General features: G+C 37.6%; 1 protein-coding gene across 2 annotated transcripts in view; it reads right to left on the reverse strand.

Annotated features, from left to right (window-relative positions):
- Positions 1 to 25,637, reverse strand: part of arhgap23b (Rho GTPase activating protein 23b) — a 74,452-nt gene that overhangs the window by 40,198 nt on the left and 8,617 nt on the right. Inside the window, exon 1 of one of the 2 annotated variants that reach the window (XM_049464304.1) lies at positions 12,119 to 12,425. The exons of the other annotated variant lie outside the window; for it this stretch is intronic. Coding sequence (XP_049320261.1) covers positions 12,119 to 12,172 — 54 coding nt within the window. The 5' untranslated portion in view covers positions 12,173 to 12,425. Of the gene's footprint in view, positions 1 to 12,118; positions 12,426 to 25,637 lie in introns of those variants that run through there. 2 annotated transcript variants of the gene reach the window in all.

The raw sequence follows: 25,637 nt of genomic DNA on the forward strand, positions 1-25,637 counted from the left end.
ATGCATTTTGTGCTGTCCTGTTGTAATGTCCTGTAAAGTTTTTTTTTAACCCCAGAAAGGTTATCCAATGTTTATTCGTGTTACATTGATTTTTACCAAACCCTGACTGTTCAATTAATTGTCAAAACAAGCATTAAGTAACTTGTTTGCTAGTATAATCAACCTGACAGCCCTACAAAAAATGGAAACATGGCAGTGTGGATGCCAAAGGCTGAGCCTAATCTTAGCATTGCTATAGGAACAATTCACATGGTTATGTCATGTGTAGTGATAATTGTGTCCCTCTCCTGGGACCCTTCACACTCTAGTGAAAAGACAGCACACACATCCACAGAAACAGACACACACACATGCATATACACTCTCCTGAATGGCAGGAAAGACTCCTAATTGACCTATATTTAGTCAACTGTGAAATTGTTCCAGGCTAAAAATACAGATTCATATTTCCAACTCTTAACCTCCTCTCCTGTTTTCCAACCAGGTTAAATAACTATGTAGATCATCAACCGCCTCCTCCTGCTAGAAGCCCCCTATGACCTTAGGAGACCAAGGCCCTTAAGGTGACATCATATGACTTCATAGAGAAACTAGCGAAAGCCAATACTGTATTAAGGCACTACCCAAACTCTAAAGGCGATTTTTTTCATTAAATAAGCAAATTCAGTATCACCTGAAACATGTACTAATACAAGGAATTCTGTATTATGACATAATCTGAACTCTGTATTGATAAAAGGAACTCTGTATTATGACATTACTTTAATTAATAAAAGGAATTCTGTATTATAACATCATCTGAACCAAGTATTAATAAAGGGAATTTTGTATTATTACATCACATTTTCTGTAATAATTGCACAAATTCTGTATTATGACATCACATAGACTCTGTATTAATAATGAGAATTCTGTACTATGACTAGGGGTGGGAATCGTTTACTATCTCACGATTCGATTCGATTCCGATTTTGGGGGCCACGATTCGATTCAAAATCGATTTTTGATTCAAAACGATTTGAATTATAAAAATTTCTGCTTCTGGCTTATGAATCTTATTGAAAAAAAACCCTCCATAATATACACTGGTCCTGGAGCAGGTAATGTGTTACAAAAACAATAAAATGTGCAGGAATGTGGGTCCTCAGTGACAGAGGAATCACTGGGATATCACAATGACGTTAATGAACAATAAATAAATAATAAATAACACTGCTTTATTACCAGGCTACTAGCGGTGGTGTGTAGGTGACGCTGCTGGGCTGATGTGATGATAGCAGTGGAGCGCTAAAGTTCAGGAGCAGCTGCTGATTAACTAGTTAATTTAAGGTCGTTGTATTTCTTCAGAAAGGGGGCAGGAGGTGGAGAAATTAATTCATATGGTCCATTCCTTAATTCCTCTGTGATGAGGAGCTGAAATTAGCTCTGATTAGCTTATTGTATTTTTCCGTTCCGCCTTAAATGCTGCAGCCCGCTGCCACCTGTAGCGTTATTTAAGGTGGAACTGGAAAGTTAGCTAGTTAGCTAGCTAACAGTTACTGAAACTAACTACTAGCGATCTTTTTTATGCTTGTTATGAAGCATTCTGCCATAAAACATTGAAACTACACGTTAATCTAATGTAATATAGTGCTTGTTCTGCCATCTTACCGGTGATTCTCAAACACCTACGCTCTGTGTGTGTCTGGAAGATCTCCGTTTGAAAGGACAAGCGCTATCCCCAGGGTTGCCAGGTCCAACAAAAATACCCAGCCCAAAATCAGTCTAAAACCCGCCCCTCAGAATCGATTTTGGGACATTTTAAATCGATTCTGAATCGTAGTAAATGAGAATCAAGATTCTTATGTGAATCGATTTTTTGGCACACCTCTAACTATGACATCACTTAAATTGTGCACTAATAAAATTAATTTTGTATTATCATAACATCTGAACCGAGTATTAATAATAATAATTTGGGATTATTACATCACGTTTTCTGTATTAATTATGCTAATTCTGTATGATAATATCACCTGAACTCTGTGTTAATATAAGGAATGGTAGGCAAGATGTTTGCAGGGTAAAACTGTTAATAAATACTTAGAAAAGTTCACTTGGTAAAAAATTGGGCAAAAAAATCTTTCTCATGCTTAAATCGCTCTCATTCTCCAGCACCTGTTACAGTTTAAATTCTATAAAAGCACACACACACACTCCCTCTCTCTCCTGTTCTCTCTCGCCTGCTCCCTTCACTTTCAGACCAAGCTAATGCAGCAGACTATACAGAAAAGCCTGGCCACATGTCTTTCTAAACCCACACAGCCCAGTTCTGGGGATGACGACACAGCTCAGCTATTCCTCCAGAACAGAAAAGAATAAATCCACTTCTCTTCTGTCTGTCCACCAAAGCCTCCTGCCATTCCAGTCACATTCCACATTCAGGATTCAGGAGGCTGCAACTGCACTGAAAAAGCAATCCAGGCAGTTGCAGAACAGTAGCAGAAGGCAAGGCGACTAGACCAAAACAAACTATGCATCTTGTACAAATGCTAAATTCCCCAATAAAATAATACTACTACAAGCGGTGTAGCAAACTGCAGAACATCAATACCGTTACAATTGCAGACTGGAGTTCAAAACCCCAGCCCTGCAAGCACACCATGCTAGCTTAACAGGAGTCCATGGGCAAGACTCCTAACACTACATTCTTCAACTCCTGATTCAAACCCACGTGGCTGTGAAGAGGGGGGGATCCATGCAGTCGTGGGGAGAACGGTCTCCACTTACACCACGGCATTAATAACATATCTTCTCAGCCTTGTGGCCTCACGACGCTGAGAGTCTGACATTAAGCAAAGTTTTAGGGTTAACTTTACCAAGCACTGTGCTATATCTTTATAACTGAGGATGTATCTCTAAAACATTTTGACCTGTAAAATATACTGTGAGGGAAGGCAGGTAGGCATTTTCTGCTGCAGTGCTGTTAGCCAATCAGGTGATATATTTGCATGTAAGAATATTCATTAGCAAGAGCCGAAAACCTGACTTTCTTCAGAAACCAGTAATTCAGTGATCTAAAGCAGGGCTAAATATAAAAATCTGAACACTTTTTTTCCACAAAAAATAGCTCACATGGCATTCATTCATTCTAGAGATCACAACTAGACATTTTAAAATAAATGAAAAAAAAACAACAACAATGGAACGAGACCTTTAAAATAACCAGATGTAGTACTTTTTCACTTAAAATCAGCCTTTAAGATCACGCTGTTGTTTCAGTGACTCTGTCTGAGAAAAAAGTACTGCATGATGGAACTTTGTTGGAACTGCTAATAACCTTTCACGAGAGCTCATTTATGTATGTTCATTTTTGTAAATAAAAACAGTGTACATCTGACATGCTGGAACAAGTATCTATGACAATTGGGTCATAGTTATGTAAAATCCTGTACCATAACACGGCTGCCTTAGTTCACATGCAACTTTTAATTCAGATGCTGCTTCTGATCTCCCAGCCTGTAAACATATATATATATATATATATATATATATATATATATATATACACATATATATTTCATTGGACTGCCTTTAGCTTTGATTGCAGCATGCATTCACTGTGTATTGTTTCAAAAAATCTTCTGCAATGTTACAAGATTTATTTCAATCCAATTTTGCATAAATTTTCACCAAAATCTGACCATGATGGTAGAGTCTGACTGCTGCACAAAGCCCTCTCCAGCACATCCCAAAGATTCTTAATGAGGTTAAGGTCTGGACTCTGTGGTGAACAATCCGTGTGTGAAAATCATGATCTCATGTTCCCCGAATCACTCTTTCACAATTCCAGCGCCATGAATCCTGGCATTGTCATTTTGGAATATGCCCGTGTCATCAGGAAAGAAAAAATTCCATTGATGGAATAACCTGTTCTATATTTAGTATATTCAGGTAGTCAGCTGACTCTGATTCTTTCAGCACATACTGTTGCTGAACCCAGACCTGACCAACCCCACATCATTTACTTAGTTAAATCCAGGTGGAGACTTTTTTTGGCCAGACAATATATGTATGTATTTAGTGACATACAAGATCCAAAGATCCAAAGACATTTGAGAACGGCCTCTTAAAGAATTAGCAAAATGCCAGAGCACAGCAAACTTTGAAAATATTGAATTTAAAGAAACAATTTTGTAAGCAATTACCCCGCAATAGATATGACCCTAATGGAAAAACTATAAATACATTGGCCCAGCTGGATGCACTACCATGCAGGGGCTGGGTAGAGGATGGTATAGGAGGCATTAATGTCATGCAATAAAAATACCCTCTATGCACAAAGCAGCAGCTGTACATACAGACGGAAACGCTTCACTATTACAGCTCTTTAGAGGGAGATGGGCAGATATAAAGCTGCCAACCTCAAAAATCCCTTACACACACAAACACACTGGCAGCATAGAGCTGCCATTACTGCACCTGATGCCCCTAACCCCACACACTTTTCCTCTCCGTCATCTTCTTATATTACCTTTCTTTAATCTTTACTCAAGCACTAGTCTGTGTTTCAGCTGAATTAAACATCAAACGTGTTTGCTCTGTTCTTCTGATATCTTTTTTTTTTCTTGAGTTCGTCTTTCCTAGCCTTCTTTGGTGTGCTTTCTAGCTCTAATCTCTTTCTTTCTGCATCGCTCCATACAGCTCGCATTCCTATACTAGCCCCCGGCTGGGCAGAGAATGTAGGCCTAGTGTTTTTCAGGCAGTAGCATTCTCTATCTCTCTCCTTCTGTTTCTTTCTCTCTCTATTTCTTCCCTTTCTCTTTCTCCTTCCTTTAAGCTCCCGTCAGTCTTCTTTAAAGACATAACTTACTGTTCCCATTCACCTCAATTCAAAAAGAGGTCCCGAACAGTTCCCTTTGACCTTTCGCCTCTGACCCACACCGGCCCCTCCTGTGACACATGTCCCACCCCACTCTGAGCCTGGCACAGACAGAAGCTCATTGTCATCGCTGCATTTCAAAGGCCAAAGCCAGCCTGCCTTGTACTTCCCACTCCCAGATATGAGCGAAGCCCATTCAGTAGCCCACTCTTGTTCTCTAGCTACGTCTCTCCCTCTATCGTTCTCTTTCTCTCTCTCTGTTTCCCTGTCTCTAATTCACTCGCTGTTTTCCCTTGAAAAGAAAAACTGTAAACTGGGCTAGTCTGGGTCAGCTTAATTTGCTCCCTGTCACTCCATACACTCGTGATCCGGGAGTTTGTATGGATCGGTTCCCATCTGCCAGCCCTCTTCACAAAAAAGGGTCAAAGGCTATGCGCATCCAAAGCTTCATCACAGCAGTGATGGGATAAAGAGCATGACAGGTTGCTTTAGCAGAATTATGGTGAAAATCAAATCTGCACAACTGTGACAAACAGCTTCTTTAGTTGTTCTGTGGATAAGGCTAAAGTATCTATCAAGCAATGAAAGCTTATAAGGCACAAATTAACATCGTGCTAACTAGCTACATACAAATTACAAAATTGGCTACAGCATTTGGTAAAACAAGATATAAACCAACTGATCTATTTTCATGTATTATATTTTCATATAACCTAATAGCAGCATTGAAAGGACCAATCAAATCAAAGAGAAGATTTCTGTATTTCTGACTGGCGTCACAAGTAATACAATAAAGTAAAGTCTACTATATTTCAAAGAGGATGTATCCAACATTACTCAACTATTTTATTTTAAGAAAGAAGAACTTGTCTGGTGATGTCATACTTTCAACTGGGATATTCTACAAGCTGAATCATCATATTGCTATTTAGTTGAGTCTGTCGCCACTGGAAACTGGCGAGACTGCCCAAGAAGACTTTTCCTGACCATTTTCACACACTGCTGATTTTAGTATTGATCAGTTCTTACTTATTAAACCTTATCAAATATGTCATTTTAATTAAATCCCATGGCTTAAAAAAAACATGTATAAAGTACAACACAGTAATTTTACTATTGGTCCTTGGTTCCATGTACTGGCATACTGAGACAGGATTTTCCATTGTTTTACTTTTAACCATATCTATGCTTTATTTCCCCTTAGGCTATCTCCACTTGGGAATGTGTTTCTATTCTACATTTTTTTGCTTAATTGCCTGGCCTCCTTTTTTCTGGCTATACTGTAAAAGCAAGTTACCATAAATCTTACTGAGTATGGTTCAACATTTGCTGGGCAATATAAGTTTAAACCATAAGCCTTTGATAGAATGATCCAGAGTAAAAAAATAATAAGTGTGCTATTACAAGAATATTAGGTTAAATCAGCACTATATCAACAAATCTTAATATGTTGAGCTGGGAATGAGATAGACAATTAGGTTTAACCATAATCAGAAAAGACCTACTTCCTAAAAAATGTGTTGCAAGGTGCTAGTGTTATATTTATACCTTGTTTTAACCAGTATCCCACTGAAATTAAGTATATTTTGGAAAAAATACTCAGTATTAGTATTATTAATCGAAAGAAAGATAATTATAATGCCCTACTCTACAGCAAATTGGCAAATTTAAGGTTTTCGAGTCTAGGGTTAACTTTTTGAATGTTGTTATTCTGGCTAGGGCTGCAACTAATGATTATTCTGCTAGTCGACTAATCTGATGATTATTTTTTTGATTAGTCCTACATCTCTAAAAACAACAGAAAAAGCTAAACATGAGATTTAAAATGCATTTAAAAGTCTTGATGTTGTTTAAATGTGGAAAGTGCTGATATTTAGTGAGTGAATATGAAATCTGTTGTGTTTAGGCCCTTTTGGAGACACAGAATACGTTGAGTGTAAACTCACTGCGCTTCTGTTTCCAGTAATTTGTGTACTGCAGTACTGTTACAAATTAACAATTAGTTGACGATGAAATTTGTAGTCGACAATTTTAAATAATTAACATTGTTGGTTATACTGACTAATCAGCCCTAAATCTGGCCAATGCCAAGTTATATTAAGCAAGAACAAACAATATGGTCACCTGACTTAATTCTACTGGCCTAATTTTTTGTACGTTAAAAGTGTACGTCATATACAATATGCTTTTCGACTCACATTCACATTAAATATGAGAATTCTTTAGAATATAGACCATCTTTTAGTCCACTGTGGCCTGGCTCTGGAAAAAATATAAAACAATATTTAATAAAAGCATATTTAACAAAAATAAGATTATGCCCAAACAAGCCATGACAGACTGAAAACTGAAAGTCCTCGCTAGGATTTGGCTTGGATTCTGAGAAGGTCATGACTGATCACTGTCAGTAAGTCAGTGATGAGCTTTGTAAAAGATCTCTCCCTAGAGCAGAGTGTATTCCTGGGAGGCCCATAGGAACACAGCCACAGGGCAAGGGCATCCCTCACTGCCACTTGGGGAGCTCACTGGATTAGCTTAATTGCAGCAAGAGCCTCTCTTGGCAAGCTTGAAGGACTGTCTGCTGCCTCTGATAGACACACACACACATACACACACAGGCCGCCATTGGCCAAGTTAATTTTTTGAGGAAAGTGTGTAATGTACACAGAGATAACTGACATCTCAAGGCCTTAAGCCCATGGGAAAAATGGGCTTCTAAGCTTCATGTCAACAGCTTCTCACCTTTGTCGTTGTTAAACGGGCTGTAATAGATTCATGCCTTTTGGCAACTGACCCTGTAATGTAGATGTAGGAACTCAAGACATTAAAAGAGGTTGTGTAATAAACAGCTGCATATAATGGCCAGTAAATGGGGATATGGTGATCGTAGACTTAAGCTGTCAAACTGGTTTCTAGTTTTAACTAGAGTGTAAAAGCTAATAATAATAATCATTCCCATAGTCATGGGAAAGCAGCTTTTAAATTGATCAAGAAGTGAGTGAAGTCCAACTTTATTGGGGGATTTTAACATACCTTCATCCACAGTATTACATTAATACTGAGAGTGAATCATAGAAGGCTTTCCCCATATCCACAATGTACAGAGCAGTAGGTGGTAATTAGGTGGTAATGTTAAATTGGTTAAACTGTTAATTATTAACATGTTTGACATCATCATGATTGTCACCAGTAGCCAGAGAGCTGCAATTCACCAATACTGACTGATATTACTGATTAACTGATTTACTGGTCACACACTCATTTTATTATTTATAGTCCTACCAAAAACATACTACCAATAATACCAAAAACAGTACAGAAATGTATGATCATATTATATTGTCTAAGGCAGGGGAATTAATAGAAAATGTTATTGAAACTGACACTTAGAACCAATAGCCAACGTAATCTTTAAATTTATTTTAAATATATCTTTCTGACTGTGTATGTTCATGTATTGTCCATTTAAAAATATACGTCACGTAACCACACTCTGACCAATAGGACCAACAGTCCCATAGAAGAAAAGTCAATACTGAACCAAGTCACTCACACAGCTTGAACCAAAGAAAAATTATGTTCATTATTCATTACAATAATCATTCATTCATTCAAATCAAGGTAAAACATTTAATTAATTAGGATATTGATTTGGTGTCATATAGCCCCAGTACTAGTATCCTCCTATACCTATTTCTATCTTTACTAATCAAAACATCAAAACAAACCCATGCTTCCTATTAGACAAAGCATGAAAATAATGGTTATTTAAAGTTTTAAATACAAATATGTCCTCAATTTCATTTCAAATCAGTTACTTTATCTTAGTGATGACCCCCTGTGCTCTCAATTATAAATTAAAGTTTATAATTGATCTATTATAATAAAAAAAACTGTTGAAAAGGAAAATCAGTTAGGTCTGTTTAATGTAATGAAATGTATTTAACTGCCAGTCACCTTTCTACTGAAGTCATGCATGATTTCAAATTATTTTAAAGTATTTTTCAAACAGCAGACCTCCACTGTGGCTAACTGAGAGTAAAAAACTCCTTTCTCATGTGGGCTCTAAACAACTTTATAAGTCTGCATCAGGTTCCAGGCAACCAGAAGTTATTTTAGAGAACAGTCTTTCCCACACTCTTTTAACAAACCTTGGCCTAACTGGAGGTTTTCAGCACCTAGCTCATGCAGTTCTGAGCAAACGCTTGGTGTAAAATACATTTAGCTCAAATCCCAGCATAGCTGAGAAAAACAGCTGTCTAATGATGCTGGGCCAAATGGCGACAATAAGCTTTAACCACAGCCCTGCTAAAGAGAGCAGGCTAAAAAGCTGCGGCTGGGATAAACCTTCCCAAGCCTTCTGAAGTAAACTTGTGAGCAGCATGTTCCCTCCTACATGCAGTAAAAAGTATTTCTGCTCCATGGAGAGAAATATGTAATTATACAGTAACTAATCCCGCCAGCAGAAAAAAAAGTCTAACATGGAATTTTCAACATAAGACTGCAGTGTGTGCCTTGACTCACTATTATCATTAGACAAAAGACTGCACTGCTATTGAATTATGCTTTTGAAGAAATGCACTAAAAGACAACACCACACATTTATAACCCCACCTGAAATGACCTAAAAGTGAAAAAGCAACCCGCAGACAAGCCCACAGCCGCCTTTGAGTTATCGCTCAAATATTCCACAGTGCTTTACCACTCTAACTTATGCAATACACCATCCCACATCATCCCACTTAATGCAAAATATAGTACACCACTATACATGGGCCTGTAAGGGGAGTTCCAGAGCTTGTTACCCAAGTTTCAAAGTATGAGAAGGATGCAGCTGGCCACAGCAAGTGCAAGCTCCACAGTACAGTGCAGAACAATAAGCATTGACACACATATCTCCCCCCCACTTCTCTATGGGGGCTTGACCAACGGCCACAATGTCCCCTCTGTCTGCCTCTGTGGGCTGACATATGGAAATTACACTACTGGGGTGCATGTTTCTCTTCCACTCCAACTTCTGATGGAGATTATTTGTACAGCTTTCATTACTGTTTACAAGACTGGTTGACAGCCCACATTCATTAAAGTGCATCCAATAAAAGACTCAGAAAATGAAGTTTATATGAAGTTCTCTGTCAAGTTCAGGGTGTCACACATCTGTCTATTCAACAAGGTGGACCTCCAAGAAGAGGCATTTAGCTACACTAAATGTAGTTGCGTTCCAAAGCCCAGGCTGCAGTCAAAGTAGGGCGGGTCCTAGGTAGGCCCGTCGTATGCAGTGTCATTTTCAGTAGCTTTTTGGTGATGTCATCAGAAAGGTACATTTGTTCATGTACATAAATTATAGAATTCTAAAAACTTTATAAACTACATATAACATACATTTAAAAAAATATCCTTTGCTCTGGATGCTTTGTTTTCTGCTATTTTCACCCAAATTATGTAGTGCTGTTTTTTCCTCTTTGTACTGTATGTGAGCAGAAGTTATCGGTAACCGAGGGCCGTGAAGGATACATCAGTTACGTCTTCTAAATCACTTTATACACAAAAGGGTCCATCACTTTGGAACAGGTTCCTATGACACAGCGGACAAGAAATGAAGCCAACCTCAGCTGTGACCTAAGCTTTGGGAAAGAATATGGCTACTTTAAATCTATTATAAAATATACATATATATAAAACAGAACTGGGACTAGAATAAAACATTCAGCATCCTATGAAATAAGCATCCCTTCGCCAAACATCAGCTATACTCTTACAAACGGGTGTGCTTCAAATGTTTCTTTGTGTCATGAGATAGAAGAAGAAACACTTTTATTTCCAAAAATAACTGTTTGTAAAAGAGATATGAGTGGCAGGTCTGTAGCAACTTTAAAGGTCTAAATATAATCTTACCTCAATGTAATACATCTCACATATCTCTTTTACACACAAACACACAGACACTCGTTCATAAAAGCAAACATGGTACGGTACTTGTATAGCTTCCCTGAGAGGGGCATTTAAAGCACTTATAAAATGAATATTGGCTGGAAATGCAGAAAAATAAAGGGCAGAAAAATCTACTCATATCTATTTACATCCCTGATTTTAGAAAAAAACAAGCTTTAGATGAGCAAGCGCCCATAAACTTTTGGACACATAAAAAAATATATTACACAGAAACACATGAAACACTTAAAGAACTGTAAAAGTAACCTATAATTCTGGGAGAGGGCCACACTGAACCCCCCCCCCCCCCCCCCCTGCAAAATGCGTATCAGTGTGTCACAACCTGAAAGTTAAAAATGAGTTCACCGTAACTCTGTTCAATATTTCAACTAAAATTGAATGTCTTCCTTAATTAATCTTTTAATTTTCAGTAAAGCATTTGTGTGTACAGATAGTATTGATGTTTTTTTTCATTGTAAATATAGTGGTAATACCAGTAATACTGGAGATATTAAAGCTATACAGAAAATCGTTGAATTATTTTGTAAGCAAAAAATGTTAAACCAGAATATGTTTTATACTTTAGATTGATTGATTTTAGATTAGATTTTGCGTTGATAACAGATTATTACTCTTTTGGTAGGAGGTAGAATCACCTGGAATCGTTTTCCCAATGTCTTTCAGGAGTTCCAGCAGATCTCAAATCACCATCTCAGTTGGGTTTAGGTCAGAGGATTGTGGAGGCCAAACACTTTTTTGTTGGTTTACTATAATTCCATATGTGTAGTTTAAATGTGTACATGCTATTATATATAAAGTATATACAGCTCCAGATAAAAATAAGAGACCACTTACAAATGATGAGTTTCATTGATTTTACCAAATTGAAAACCTCTGGAATATAATCAAGAGGAAGATGGATGATCACAAGCCATCAAACCAAACTGAACTGCGTGAATTTTTGCACCAGGAGTGGCATAAAGTTGTCCAAAAGCAGTGTGTGAGACTGGTGGAGGAGAACATGCCAAGATGGATGAAAACTGTGACTAAAAACCAGGGTTAATCCACAGAATCTTGATTTCTGAACTCTTAAAACTTTATGAATATGAACTTGTTTTCTTTGCATTATTTCATGTCTGAAAGCTCTGCATCAGCAATGTTCATTTTACTCAAACATATATCTATAAATAGCAAAATCAGATAAACTGATTCAGAAACTGAAGTGGTCTCTTCATTTTTTCTAGAGCTGTATTACTTCATTATGGTGCCAATAAAGCTAGTCTGAAAGTTTAATCTGGACAGTAGTGTAGAAGTTAGTGGACTTACTTCAGCTGGTGTGAGAGGGGGTATTCCAACAAGGCAGAAAGCGACTCCATGCATGACATTTGGGAGGCTGTAGGACCGCTCAGCTCGAATCTGACAGAGAGCCGGTTAATCACAGAACCGAGGCGCCGCGGTACCGATAACTCTCAGCTCCACACTGAACACAGACAGCTGCTCATATCTCCCGTAGGTCTGTAGTTAGTTTTCCCGTGAGTGAACAGCAGCAGCATTAGCTCTCACTATAAACCCTTCTGTTCTTTCTCTCTCTCTCTCTCTTTCTTTCTCTCTCTCTCACTCTCTCTCTCTCACTGAACGCGAACTCCACAAACATCCCGCCCTCCGCTCGGTGGGCGTGGCCGTCAACCGCTCAACAGCTCCGCTCAGCCAATGAGCGTTCAGGTTGGTGTTTACATACGGGGACATGAGCGCTCACTACACACGAGCGCTGAAAATAGCTCTGCCCAGACACAGAGGAAAATCACACACAGATGCTGAAAGAAAGTCTTAAATACACATTTAGAGCTGCCAATGAAACCCAGAACACTACTGCCAATATAAAAGTGAGGTCCTGGTGGAGGCCAGGGGCGTCAGAAGCATTTTTAATGTATTTTTTAATTTTATCTACAAAGATGACTTAATGTAGTGACTCCCTTGTCAGCAGCTCTAACTTATGTATACTAAGCATACTGTTAACAACATTTCAATACACAAGTAGCCACACATCATACCTTAGCCCTACTGAGTTGGCTAGCATGGTTGCTAAGCATTTGTTTACATGCCATTTCGGCTAGCTTCCAACAACAGAGCCTAAAGTTGTATTATGTTGACAAAATATATATTTACACACACACACAAACACACACACACACACAAAATGTACCTTATTAAAGATGCATTAAAGTGTCACACAGGTGATTTAACTGCCTCTCTCCCTCTCTCTCTTTCTGCTCTCTGCTGCTCCCAACAAAACTGCCAGCCTTTCCAATATTCAGGCTTTTGACTGAACCAATCTGTTGCAAGACATTGCAACAGAAATAAGTGAATAAAGGTGTGTGAGCACAAATAAACCATTATACGAATAAAATGATTTTCCTCTAAAACTCTATTTAAATAACAAGGAAAATCAAAAAGGCTACATAATGTAAAATTAATACATAATATTAAATTAAATGTATGTGTGTGTGTGGGGGGAGTAATTTCCTAATTATTAAAAATGATCACATTTATTTCACTATTATTCCAAACTAATAATTATGAAATTATATTTAACGGTGGCGACACAGATGGTGGAGGCCCACTGCATTGATGTAGCCTAACACAACCAATTTAACTATAATGGGAGTGTAATAATTTGATTAGTTGAACTAGCTGTTAAATTACATTAAATTACATTAATGTAGCGGATGCTTTTATCCAAAGCAACTTACAATAATGAGGTACATTAGCAATAGTGGACCTAAAAGTCCAATGCAAAACATTTTTGGCAGGGCCTGAAGGAAGCTGAAGAAGAATAGTGGGATAGAGGAGTAAAGAAGGAGGAGCAGAAAAAGAGGATGGAATAATTAGTTTGTCAGAGATGTTAGGAGAGTAGGTGCTCTTTGAAGAGCTTTGTTTTTAGGAGTTTCTTAAAGGTCGCAAAGGATGCTCCTGTTCTGGAAGTGGAAGTTTGTCCTACCACTAAAAAGTGCAGGACAGCAGTGGGCCTCCAGGACCAGAGTAGACAGCTAAATATGTTCCAAAGTGAAGGACACTTTACATACATTTAAAATAAGTGTGTCAGTATCCACAGAAGGGGAACTCAAAAAAACAAAAGCTTGAGGGGCATACGGGGATCTGAGCTAGGCTAAAATCTAAGGCTATGTGATCGGCTTTTACCAGCTCTTCTCTTCATTATCTGTTACCTCAAAAACAAAACCTCAGTTAACTAGCTAAAGCTAAACATGTCAAAATTTAAAAAACATGTTTTGTTTTACCAGTATGGTTTATAGCTTATAGACACATGCTCTACAGCTACAACATTAAATAAACAGATAGACTACATTACTCTGATTGGAAAGAATTCCACTTGTTACTTGATCCTTGTTTTTAAAGTTTTTTTGCTTGCATAAAGACCAAGTACATTCAAACCTCACTGACTGTATCTATTTACCCTTTTTACCTAATTTAGCTTTCTTTTTTTGGACACATTTTAGGAATCCTTAAAATCATTAGCCACTTTAGTAAACCACTGACCAGTAAATAACATCTTGTCACAATAGAACCTGCCAAGAGAATATACATGTAAGACAGTGAGTTAAGTTTAAATTGTCTTAAGCTACACTCCAATTGCATACCATGCACTGATACTATAGGAATAGACTGTGTACTAACCACTAATGTGGGTATGGCATGTTAGTATGTTATTAAGTACTGCCATTACATGCACAAAAAGTTTGTTTATAGTCAACTTTAATACTATCTAACTAAATACTTTATACTCAAAAATAGTATTAATATTACGTTTTAGTACACAATTGGGGCACACACTTGTCTTTGTTATGAGACCCCTAAAAATATTTTTAAAAAGAACCCCTACAGTACAATACGCATAAAAAAACAATAATGGAAGATTTAAGCCAATCTAGCCAATGCTTCACACTGAGCATGGTGAACTTCTGCTTCATTCTATTGCTAGTACTTTTCTATGCAGTACTTTAAAGCTGTGAGTATGCAACTAAACACCTGTCTAAGAAATAAGCTCACCTTAACATAGCTGAACTCATCAATTACAGGGAGGGTCCAGATACTTTTGAACAGCCAGTACAATGCTTTTATCTCCAGCTGGACTGTCAATATTAATTCCTTGGGCCCCTCAATGACACAGAATTTACCAGTTGCTGCTGTAGCTCAACAAAGCAGCAGGTGGGCATTGTGCACCAATGAATGATACAGTGCCCGTGACTTGCTGATTAACCTCTGACACACGCAAGTGCACATGAAAACAAATACACATTAACTGGTGTAAACTGCAGTGAAATACTGCTGTGTTAGCGCAGCCAAGGCCTGACTTAAGCCACAGCAACCAAAAGGAAATATTATTTTTTTCTTCTTTTTCTAATAAAAGCTGCTTTTTCTTGCAATAATGCATTTTTGTTTCTGGGAACCAGTTAAATTCCCACTACATCATCAACATTTTTATGTTTTCCATCATGCTGGGAATATTTGACTAATAAAAAGCTAAAAGCACACACACACAACGACACAAATGCACTCATTATACAGAGTATTAAAAAGAAATGCTGCCCAGTTTCATGTAACCATGCTGAAAACATGCAGACATCCAGACACTATTGTTTCTAAGTGATAATTCTTTAGACTGTCTATAGAAATTCTATAGGCTGTATTGAATTAATGAATTAAATGAATTAAATTCAATGAATTAAACTTTTTTTTCAATATAATATATATTATGGTATTTTTACAAGCCTAATTAATCAACTTAGAATTTTGCAAATATTGGGTTTAGCTATCTTCATGGTTCACAGCAATAAATTTGAGTAAACCATATCTATCCCTGAAACAGCACGCTTATGCACATTAATTGATGCATGCTACCTTAGTTTTTTGCTCTGATGCTGGTCTTGTGTCAAATTTCAAATCCCCACCTGAATTCGACTCCCATTAATCAATTTTCTGTTTGTTGTGATGGAGTTTTTTTTTTAATTATAAGTTATTCATGAACAGAAACTGCCAGAATCGCAAATGTAATGTCAGAATTGGCAGAGAGTCGGTATTCGATACAACACTGGTACTGGCTGACGATGGTAGCATATGCATACAGAAAAAACACATTCAATCCGATATGTTAACATTCATGTTGAATGTCTATGAATCAGATAAATCAGATTGAAGGCTACATATAAAAGTGCCCTTTCAAATTGAACTTGACATGTCCACATTGTTCTAAATAAAATCTGATCTATTTCATATAAAAATCTAATTTCACTCACTTCAGACTTGGAAGGTCCACATAGCGTGTTTATGCTTAAGAGTGTATCAGCACATGGCTGTTAGTACTCAAACAGCTTTTAGTGCTTTGCAGCAGTGACACTGCGTGTCCGTGTTTGGCAAGATACTAATTCACTTTTTTTACCCTAGTACCTTAATTCTCAACACTGCACTACACATTTCTGTGCATCATCCTTTTTTATGTTTGTGTTTATTTAAGGGTGTATGAAGATGAGTGCTTACATGCATAAAAAACACAGTATGCGAAAGAGATTCAGTGTATACGTGTACGTGTGTCCGTGTATCGGCCACGTACGTTTGCCCGTCCACGGTCGCGTCACTGTGGCCTGAGGCCGGGAGTGGAGCTCAATGAAGCGAGACTCCATTTTGAAGCTGACATCATGCGACAGCCTCCCAAGGGCAAAAGACACACACACACACACACTGAACATAATCACAGATACCTATTACATAACTAACACTGCATGAAAGCACAGTGGAAAAGAAAGGGGGAAAGCATTAATAGTTACTGAGTTTTATGCATCAGCTGATGTGATTCTAGATGAGTTCACAAACTACACGCATATATACAGTATACACACATATACATACTCAAGCATTTATTATTCATAAAAATCTATTAACAAAACTATTCTCTTTTATTAAATGATTAAAAGCATTATATCCAGTACCAGCGTGTCTAAAAACACCACCTCAAGATTAGACTGCTGTAATCAAGCTAAGCAGCATCTTTTTTTGCAGTGCCGAGGTTAACCACAAGATGTCAGTAGTGAAAACAAGCTGAGAAGCAACAAACTGGCCTCACTTTTTCCTGTGACCAATTTTATCAGTTTTAAAAAGAGTTGCCAGGTTCGCGATTGGTTGCCAGGTTCCCGCCAAATTGTGCTTGTTTGAAAATCCAGTCACGTTTTTTTTAGTTGATGTAGGATTGAAAAAAAAAATCCAATTCCACAGTCTAAAAATTCATTAAAAAATGATTTACTAAAAAAGAAATGCTTTTTAGAAGGTTATTACATTGTTATTGCATTGTTTTGCTATTATGTAATATTAGTGGTATGTGGTATAGTGCATATCATAATTAGTTCTGACACAGTATATAGTCTTAATTTTTTTTATTGCGACAGTGACCTAGGGCACATGGAAATTTACTTGACAGGAAAACAAAATGTCTATGAATGAATCTACTTTTTTCTGTCAGCTTTTATTAGAAGTAAACAATTTTTGGGGATTTGATTGTTTATTACGTGTTTTTAGATTTAACTTAAAGCCATAGTAGACACTTTTTGTTTAATAATTCTGTAATACTCTGATGCGGTGTAAAGGACAGCTGAAAGGCAAACTACAACAATAGAGATATAAGGTTTTGTTTCTGTAAGCGGTTGGCAGTTTTAATGAAATACAGTTTAGAATGGAAATGCTGGGGAACTCTCCTTTATTCTACAAATATTTCACGGTTCGTCTTCATGTATTTCAGCTCAGCCACAGAGCAGCAGACAAAGGAAAGCCATCCAGACATCTCAACAGTGGTTGTAAACCACAAAATGGGTATTGGGCAGCCCCCTAAAATCTGTACGTATTATCCTAACACCCCCCTGTCCCACAAAAACAGCCATGGGGGGGCGGGTGGTTTTAGTCTAGACACAGGGTTAGAAAGTGATGAGGAGGGAGGGAGGGGTTTGGAGGGAGTGGTGTGGGGTGGGGCTGGGGAAAGGGGGTCTTTTGGGACACTGAATTCCACAAGGCCTGCTGACCTTCATTCCAGAAGTACCATGTCACATAACTCCCATTACAACCACTTAGTGTGGGATGACATTACACCTCAAGGCCTGATTTTTGACCTGAGACAAATAATCACACCACCTTAACAATGTTAACCCCCCCCCCCCCCCCCCCCCAAGCCCAAGAAGAGTCTGTCAGCAGTCTCTATTACAGGCATTTCATTAGACTTAAAACATATACAGACCTCTTAGGTATTTTATGGGATATATGATGTGAAGCCACACATTCACTAAATAGTATGTTTTCTTTTTATTTGTGAGGTACTGTTTTGCCTTACCACACCCTGTATGCATGCAATAATTGGATATTATGAAATACATTACACATTTACCTTCTCTTGAACTAAGTACAGTTGTGTTGTGTACAGTGTATAAAAGTTAAATGTATTCATATTTATATCATATTATTTCATGTAATAGATCACTGTGCACTACCAGTAAAATGCCTTAAATGACCTAATTAAAACCTCTCACTTTTTTAACTTGTAAAATGTAATAAACCAGTAAAAAAGGACATTTTTTTTAACTTTCTGTATCCATTAAAATCTGAATTTTGCTGCATTAAAAATCAGTCTGTGTTACTAGGAGTCTGAAACACTCCTAATAACTTCATAATAAAGAAATGGGGGTAAGTTTCTATAGGCTGAAAAGGTAAATGTATACAAATATGTTGGGTTTAATGGCATCACAAAAACAATACGTTCCAATACATTTAAATTGAATTGATTTTGCAATTTAGGGCCTGTTTGTAGTTTGTGTTCTATGTGTCTTGATATATTTTAATCAGATTCTGTACAGATTATTTACAGTTGTCAGTAAAATGCATCTCCAGAGTGACCAGATTAAATCAGAGTTTAATTTTCCATTTAAAAAAGTACTTAACCACACACAATTTCAGTTTTACTTACTGCAAGCAATGTTTTTACATAAAATGGTTCTGATTCGGGAGACTGTTGACAGTTTAGAGGACAAAATAATTTGAAAATGAAATGTGATGTGAAGTTGATGTATGGTGTAAAAATACTCTTGTTCCCATCACCCCAATTTTAAGTAAAAATTAATTTGTTTGTTTAAATAATTAAAATTATAAATGATTTTCTACATTATTAAATATCTGTAAAATACCTCTTTAAATAATTATGAAAAAAAAAAGGTATTACATAATGTGACCTCAGACGTCTGAAGGTGTGTGCTTTAATACGCTGCAACAACACTTTATTTACTTAGAGCTATTGTTCAGTTTAAGTGGATGCAGTCAAGTACATGCTGTCATTTTAGGAAAATAAATTACCTCTCAATTTTGGCAGCCACTGAACATGGGGTTAGAATCAGCCTTAACAAACGTGAGATAAATGATGCATTAGGAACTCCAAAGGGAAACGAGCAAAGAGGAGAAAGACACACTGCGGCGCTGGAGAAGAGGAACATCTGCCCTGTTGAGGCGTGGCGAGGACAGTGAGGGGGCGTCCATCTGTCTATTTACAGAGTGCTGGGGAGATATCCCTAAATATATAATCCACTAATCCCGTCAGCATGCCATTGGTGTAGGCATACATGCACCACACAGTAGCCACAAGGGGGCCTCAGAAAACATGCTGAGGGACTCTGATAGGTGTACACCCTCTTACATTCTCAGAGAAAGAAGTGTTATAATGTGTCATAATGCTGTGGATCAATAATGGCAGAAAACAGGTGCTTTTGTGAAAAGTGTTTGACTGAGAATTTATTGTTGTGTACAACTAAAGAAAGAAAAATGATGAGAAAATAGAACAGATGCTTGTTAAATAATCGTGTTAAGCCACAATGATGACTCTGCCTCCTAATTAAGTCCATGTTTGCGTGTGTGTGTGTGTGTGTATGTGGTGTGGCTGATTTGAGGGAGTTCTAGTTGTGCAGTCAATCATACATGTTTATAGACAGAGAATAACTGATGTATGCAGGCAGACAGCTGCAGACACAACTCATACTTGTCTTTCAAAAAGGAACTAGTATCATGTCCCATAACTTTTGTCACTTCCAAAGAATAGACATAGACCAGGGGTCACCAACCTTTTTGAACCTGAGAGCTACTTCTTGGGTACCAATTAATGCGAAGGGCTACCAGTTTGATACACACTCATGAAATTACAAATTTTCTCAATTTACCTTTAATTATATGTTATTATTAATAATTAATGACATTCATCTATGTGAAGACACAGATATCAATAGGCAACACTATTATTATAAATCTCTGCAAGTGTTTACATTTTATATTATATTTTAATATAATATTACATATTATATTACATTATATTGTATAATAATATATAAACTATAGGCTATCTCTAAGCTAATATTAATGTAATATAATCTAAAATTACATCAATGCAACTGTGATTTAAAAAAAAAAGAATAGCAACAAAAATGCTATTTTTAGACCAGGCCTGCGGGCTACTCATAAGGTCCTTGCGGGCTACCTGGTGCCCGCGGGCACCATGTTGGTGACCCCTGACATAGACAATTCTAGCCAGATGCCACCAGTCACAATCATTCCCACCCATTGCACAGTCCACTGTGGGTTGTAATGCCTTCTGTGACATATTTCTGGTACGCACATTTTCAGGCCTCACTTAAACTCCACTATTTCACCTTGCCTTGCTATGAGCACGCTGGCCAGTGTTCAGCCTCACTTACAAGATAACAGATTTATACAGATGTGGGTGTTCCCAAGCTGAGGTAGCAGTTCATTATCAATTTACATACTGCTAAACAAAATCAGGTTGTAATCACTTCCATGGTCACAAGTGTAAAAAACCAAAGCAGGCAGACTGCTTCTACAAACATTAGTGAAAGAATGGGTCACACTCAGGAGCTCAGTGCAATCTGTGCAAAAAGTCCAGTTGTGAAATATTCTCACTATTAAATATTCCACGGTCAACTGTCAGTATTATTATAACAAAGTGGAAGCGACTGGGAGTGAAAGCAACTCACTCTCTCACTGTAAAAGTCACTTACTTTCTGCAGTCAATCGCTACAGACCTCCAAACTTCATGTGGTCTTCAGATTAGCTCAAGAAAAGAGTGTAGAGAGCTCCATGGAATGGGTTTCCATGGCATTTTTGGCACTATAGGGTATGTAAAGATGCTCTAGAAGGCGAAAATATATTTTATCTTTCTCTGTATCCATCAATACTGAAATTTACTGCATTGCAGAGGCCTGGGAGGTGGCAGAAAAGGCTAAGAAAGATGAGACAATCCGGGTAAAATCTCTTCTGATAGCTAGCTGAAAGCTGCGCTGAGAGGACCTAGAGAGAATAACAACACTATCCAGTACAAATTCGGGACAAATATTTAAATAATCTGTTCTTGCTGGAGTGCTAAGCTAGGCTAGGCTAGGCAATGTGGCTGTGGGCGAGCTCAGTGACATTAACCAGCCAATAAAAGAGATTTTTTGTCCTTTTCCCAAGCCCTCTTTAAAAAGATAATGTTTAATTTGTGTCTCATTCTAAGGCAAATTACCAGGATTGTAAATAGGCTTGTTAAACTGCATGTCTGCATTTTTCTACCGAATGCCTATGGAGCCTTGGAGTTACAGGGTCAACAGGTTAACAAATTAAAAAAAATGAATGCAAACAGTCTAACGTGCATTATTTAAAAATTATAAGTGCCAAAGAAACTTGATAAACTTTATTTTCTAAAGTTTGCAGCTTGTTTGGCATATTTTGATGAGGTTTTGAAGACACCTTCAGTGGAATTTGGTGGAATAATGTTTGCAGGACAAAATGTCATATGTTTGTGTTTGTGTTTTGGGTTTCATTTAGTCAGTTTTTTAAAAATCTATTCACTTGTGCCATTTAGAAATCCAAGACCTGCATAAATAACAATAACAGTAGGCAATACTGTAAATGTGATTTGAACCCCGATTGCGGTTTAGAATAATCCTGGACCTGGTCACAGCTGTGGTCCAGTTCAGTGCTGATGAAGGCTCTGCAGAAAAGTTAATGTATAATCAATATGAACATTAACGAGTTACGGGGGTTGTGGTGTCTGATGTAGCCCTGTTGCTTTTTTCTGCTCGCTGCTCGTGGCTCAGCACAGCTCCAGCTCATCAGATGCTCCTCACATACCCTCATCTGGTGACCCCAAGGCTCCACTGCCACGCCCATCCAGCTGATAATGCCCTGTTTACGCAATCCCCCGTTCTACATCCTTGCACTTTGATGAGAGTGTGAGATTTTGGAACAAAATGCTTGCTGGCGATGTGGAGCCCCAGCTAACACTAATCCCCTCCTACAGGGTGGATAACCCAAATTCTGACAATCTAGCAACAGCAAGACCACTGTTTTCCACCAAAACACAGCAACAAACCCAGTGAATACAACATGGGAAATACCCTGTTATATTACCACCAAACAAATAACAACTAATATAATAATACTACGGTAATAACATATCACGTAGGTCACAATGAATGGACCAATAGAAAAAAATATAAAAATCCAATCCAAATTCAAAATGATTTGGAATAAAATCTTTTTACATTGACTTTATTAAAGCTTTTTTTATATGTATTTTGTCCTTTTTGTGTAAAGTTCTTATTTTTAAAATAATAAAATCTACACTCCATAGTCAAATTTGTAAAGCAACAATAAATGATCCACAGCCCCAGTACATTTGTCCATATAAAGAGAGGTGAACTCTAAAAAGTGATTTTGTGTTTTAGTCAGGAGAACTCAAGTTAAGTGAATTTACCGGCCAGTACAACTCAATAAAATGAGTTCAGAGAACTTCAAACTGAAAACTTAAAAATGCTTGTTGAACCAATGAAAAAACACGATTTCAATCGACTTTTAGTATACTACATGTGTCAATGCTCTTTCTAAAGTGTTGGCTCATACAACCGTCCTATAGACTCCTGGCAGCATATATTTGCATTTGAGTTGGCCTCTCTCTTATTTAGCATCTTTGTGTTGTCTGTTGCCCAAAGCTACCTTAACCTAACTATGCATTAGTGTAATATATGTGTTAATTGCCAGGCCTCAGTGTTGTAGGCTGTATGGAGCAAGGCTTTATCCTGTGTTCTTAGTTATCACAGTATGTTGGCTTGAAGCTATAGAGTTCACTCTTATGCTGCTGTAGTATTATGCTGTCAGTATTGGCAGTTCTTTAAAAATACTTGAAAAAACAGTAGAGTTAATTAAACTATTGTGTGAACAAAACTCAGTTAAGTTAGCTTTGACTGAGTTAAGTTGAATAAACTTAAAATTCCATATACTTACAACTTATCTGAGTCAAGGCAAAATAATAAATTGACTGAGTTAAGTTAAGCCAATACATTTTTAATGCCATTGGTTTCAGAAGAAACAATAAATAAGCTTGTATATCTATATGTATCTACATTTTCAATTTGTATGTTGGTGAATAGTGCTTTTTAAATTGTATTGGTTTGCTCTTTGCTTAAATAATACATTAGTGAAATTACTTGTGACGCAGGACATTCGTCAGTGGTATCGTCACTGTACTATCCACCAGCTTGGTCTGGTGGAAATCAAGCAGGCAGAAGAGCAACAACACCACGTGTGTTTGAAGAGATTTCGCACACACTGTAAACCTCCCCATAGACCCGCAGTTGTTACACAACAGCCTTAATCTGCCATCCTTAAGCTGCCGCCCACAACTCCCACTACCCACTATTTCCCTGCTCCTAACAAACCACCCTCCCTCCACTGCTCTGTCCTGCCCTGCCAGTAATACCCCTCTCTAATACACATACACACCCACATTCACACACGCACGCACGTGCCCACACTGAACCAACGACCCTCCAGCCTGGCCCGCCTCTCCCTATGTCTGCAAAAGGGTAAAAATAAACACAATATGGTGAGCCATGTTTACTTCCTGGAAACACTCGCTTTGTTTTCTTGGAGGCCCTGATCATTTATTTCAAGGGGCCAGGGCCAAGTGTTCCTCCGCTAAGATTAAGCTTACATATTTCATTCTCCTCAATTCTGTGAAATTCCTGAACTCTCTCTTTCTATCGCCAGGTTTCATGTCTATCACTGTGTTGCAGTCAATGCCATGCACTTCACGCAGCTCAAATGAGGCTTACACTGTACACTATATATACTTCATCCACTCCACTGCACTTTTCAGGTTCACTTCACAAACCAATATTTACCCATCACCAGTTTTACTTCATTTGACAAGAAAAAATAATACAGCCCTTGTGATGCTCGCTCAATGTAAAGCAATAACTCAAGATATCAACACTTGAGTTGAGTACATCCAGATTGTCCAGTCCAGTTTTATCCTTTTTCCCCCTATAGGATCCAATAAATGTTTATATACACACCATCTTGGGCTACGTTCTCATTACCATTCTAAAGTGACTCAAATCAGATTTTTTGCTCAATGTGGCTCAGATCGTTTTTTTCATGCCTGTGTGAACGTGCCAAATCAGATTTTTTCAAATCAGATTTGAGTCACTTTCATATGTGGTCCTAAACAAGAAACACTCCCATTTGTTTTCAACAACACCATTAAAAAGTACCTATTCAAAACACAACTGGAGGCATTCAGTAAACATCTGGTGCTCCATAGCAACCAACCCCTTTAAATATCAATCACTTAGCAACACCTTAGCAACCAACAGTTATACTATAGCCACAACTTAGCAATCACGTAGAAATCCCTTAGAAACAACATTGGCTGCCACACCATTCTGTGTTTACTTAAGGAAATCCACTTTTTTTGGACCAGATGTTTTTGTTTCTAGCCAGAACTTTGAGTAAATGGTGTATTCCAGTCCAAAATGCTAATGCTGCTAACAGTAACACACAAACCATCCAAACAGTAATACGCATATAACATCTATCTAACCTAATTGGCTGCTCCTAATTTTTTATTTATTCTCATCCAGGAAAGTAAGTGGCCCAACGTTCTCTTTAAGCACATATACACATCATGCTTCATACAGTGGTAAGGCAGTTGGGGACTTGCACAAGCTGGCGCTAGGCTCTTCCAGCCCGAGGTGACACGGCACAGATGGAGCTCCATCACTTAAACATCAACTGCCCACAGCAGAGCATGCGGATGAAGTCACCGTGATCCCCTCTATCAGCCTAAAGCTTCCATCATTATACTGGCTCTTGTTTTGCCCAGAGACATGCCTCCTGTGAAGCTTGCTTTAATGCAATTAAGAGAATAGTTAGGCAAAAAAATCTCATTTGCATAGTTTTGTAGATAATCATCCAAGTCATGTTTAGTGTCTGAAGTCTGGAGCTACGATTTGTTGCCAGGGTAGTTCTGGGTATGTAGATAAATGTATGTAGTAAATCGCAAAATTTAACATTTATTTTATACAAAAAATATAAATGGAACTAGGTGAACAATAACAAATAATTTATAGATAACTTTAAATGCTTTTAATGTGATGTGATTTAGCATTGAGCTGAGTAACCACCCAGAGAAAGGCATAATTTTGTTCTCATTTAAGGATGGATTCTAGCATTGCCAGGGTCTCCTAATGATAGGGCGAACAGTTAAGCCTATTTACAGGTTTCAGGTTTAAATCTGAAATGCAAGTGTAAACACACCCCATACATTTTTTTTATCATTTCTGGCTAAACAATAAAATTCTATACAGAACTCACAATTAAATATAACAATCTTTCTTCCCTTTTTATTTATTTATTTTTGTCTATTTTTCTCACGTTTTTCTCCCAATTTAGTTGCCACAACACAAGGAGGGTGACC

This window comes from Astyanax mexicanus, chromosome 15 (assembly GCF_023375975.1).
Source record: "Astyanax mexicanus isolate ESR-SI-001 chromosome 15, AstMex3_surface, whole genome shotgun sequence".
Classification (NCBI taxonomy): domain Eukaryota; kingdom Metazoa; phylum Chordata; class Actinopteri; order Characiformes; family Acestrorhamphidae; genus Astyanax; species Astyanax mexicanus.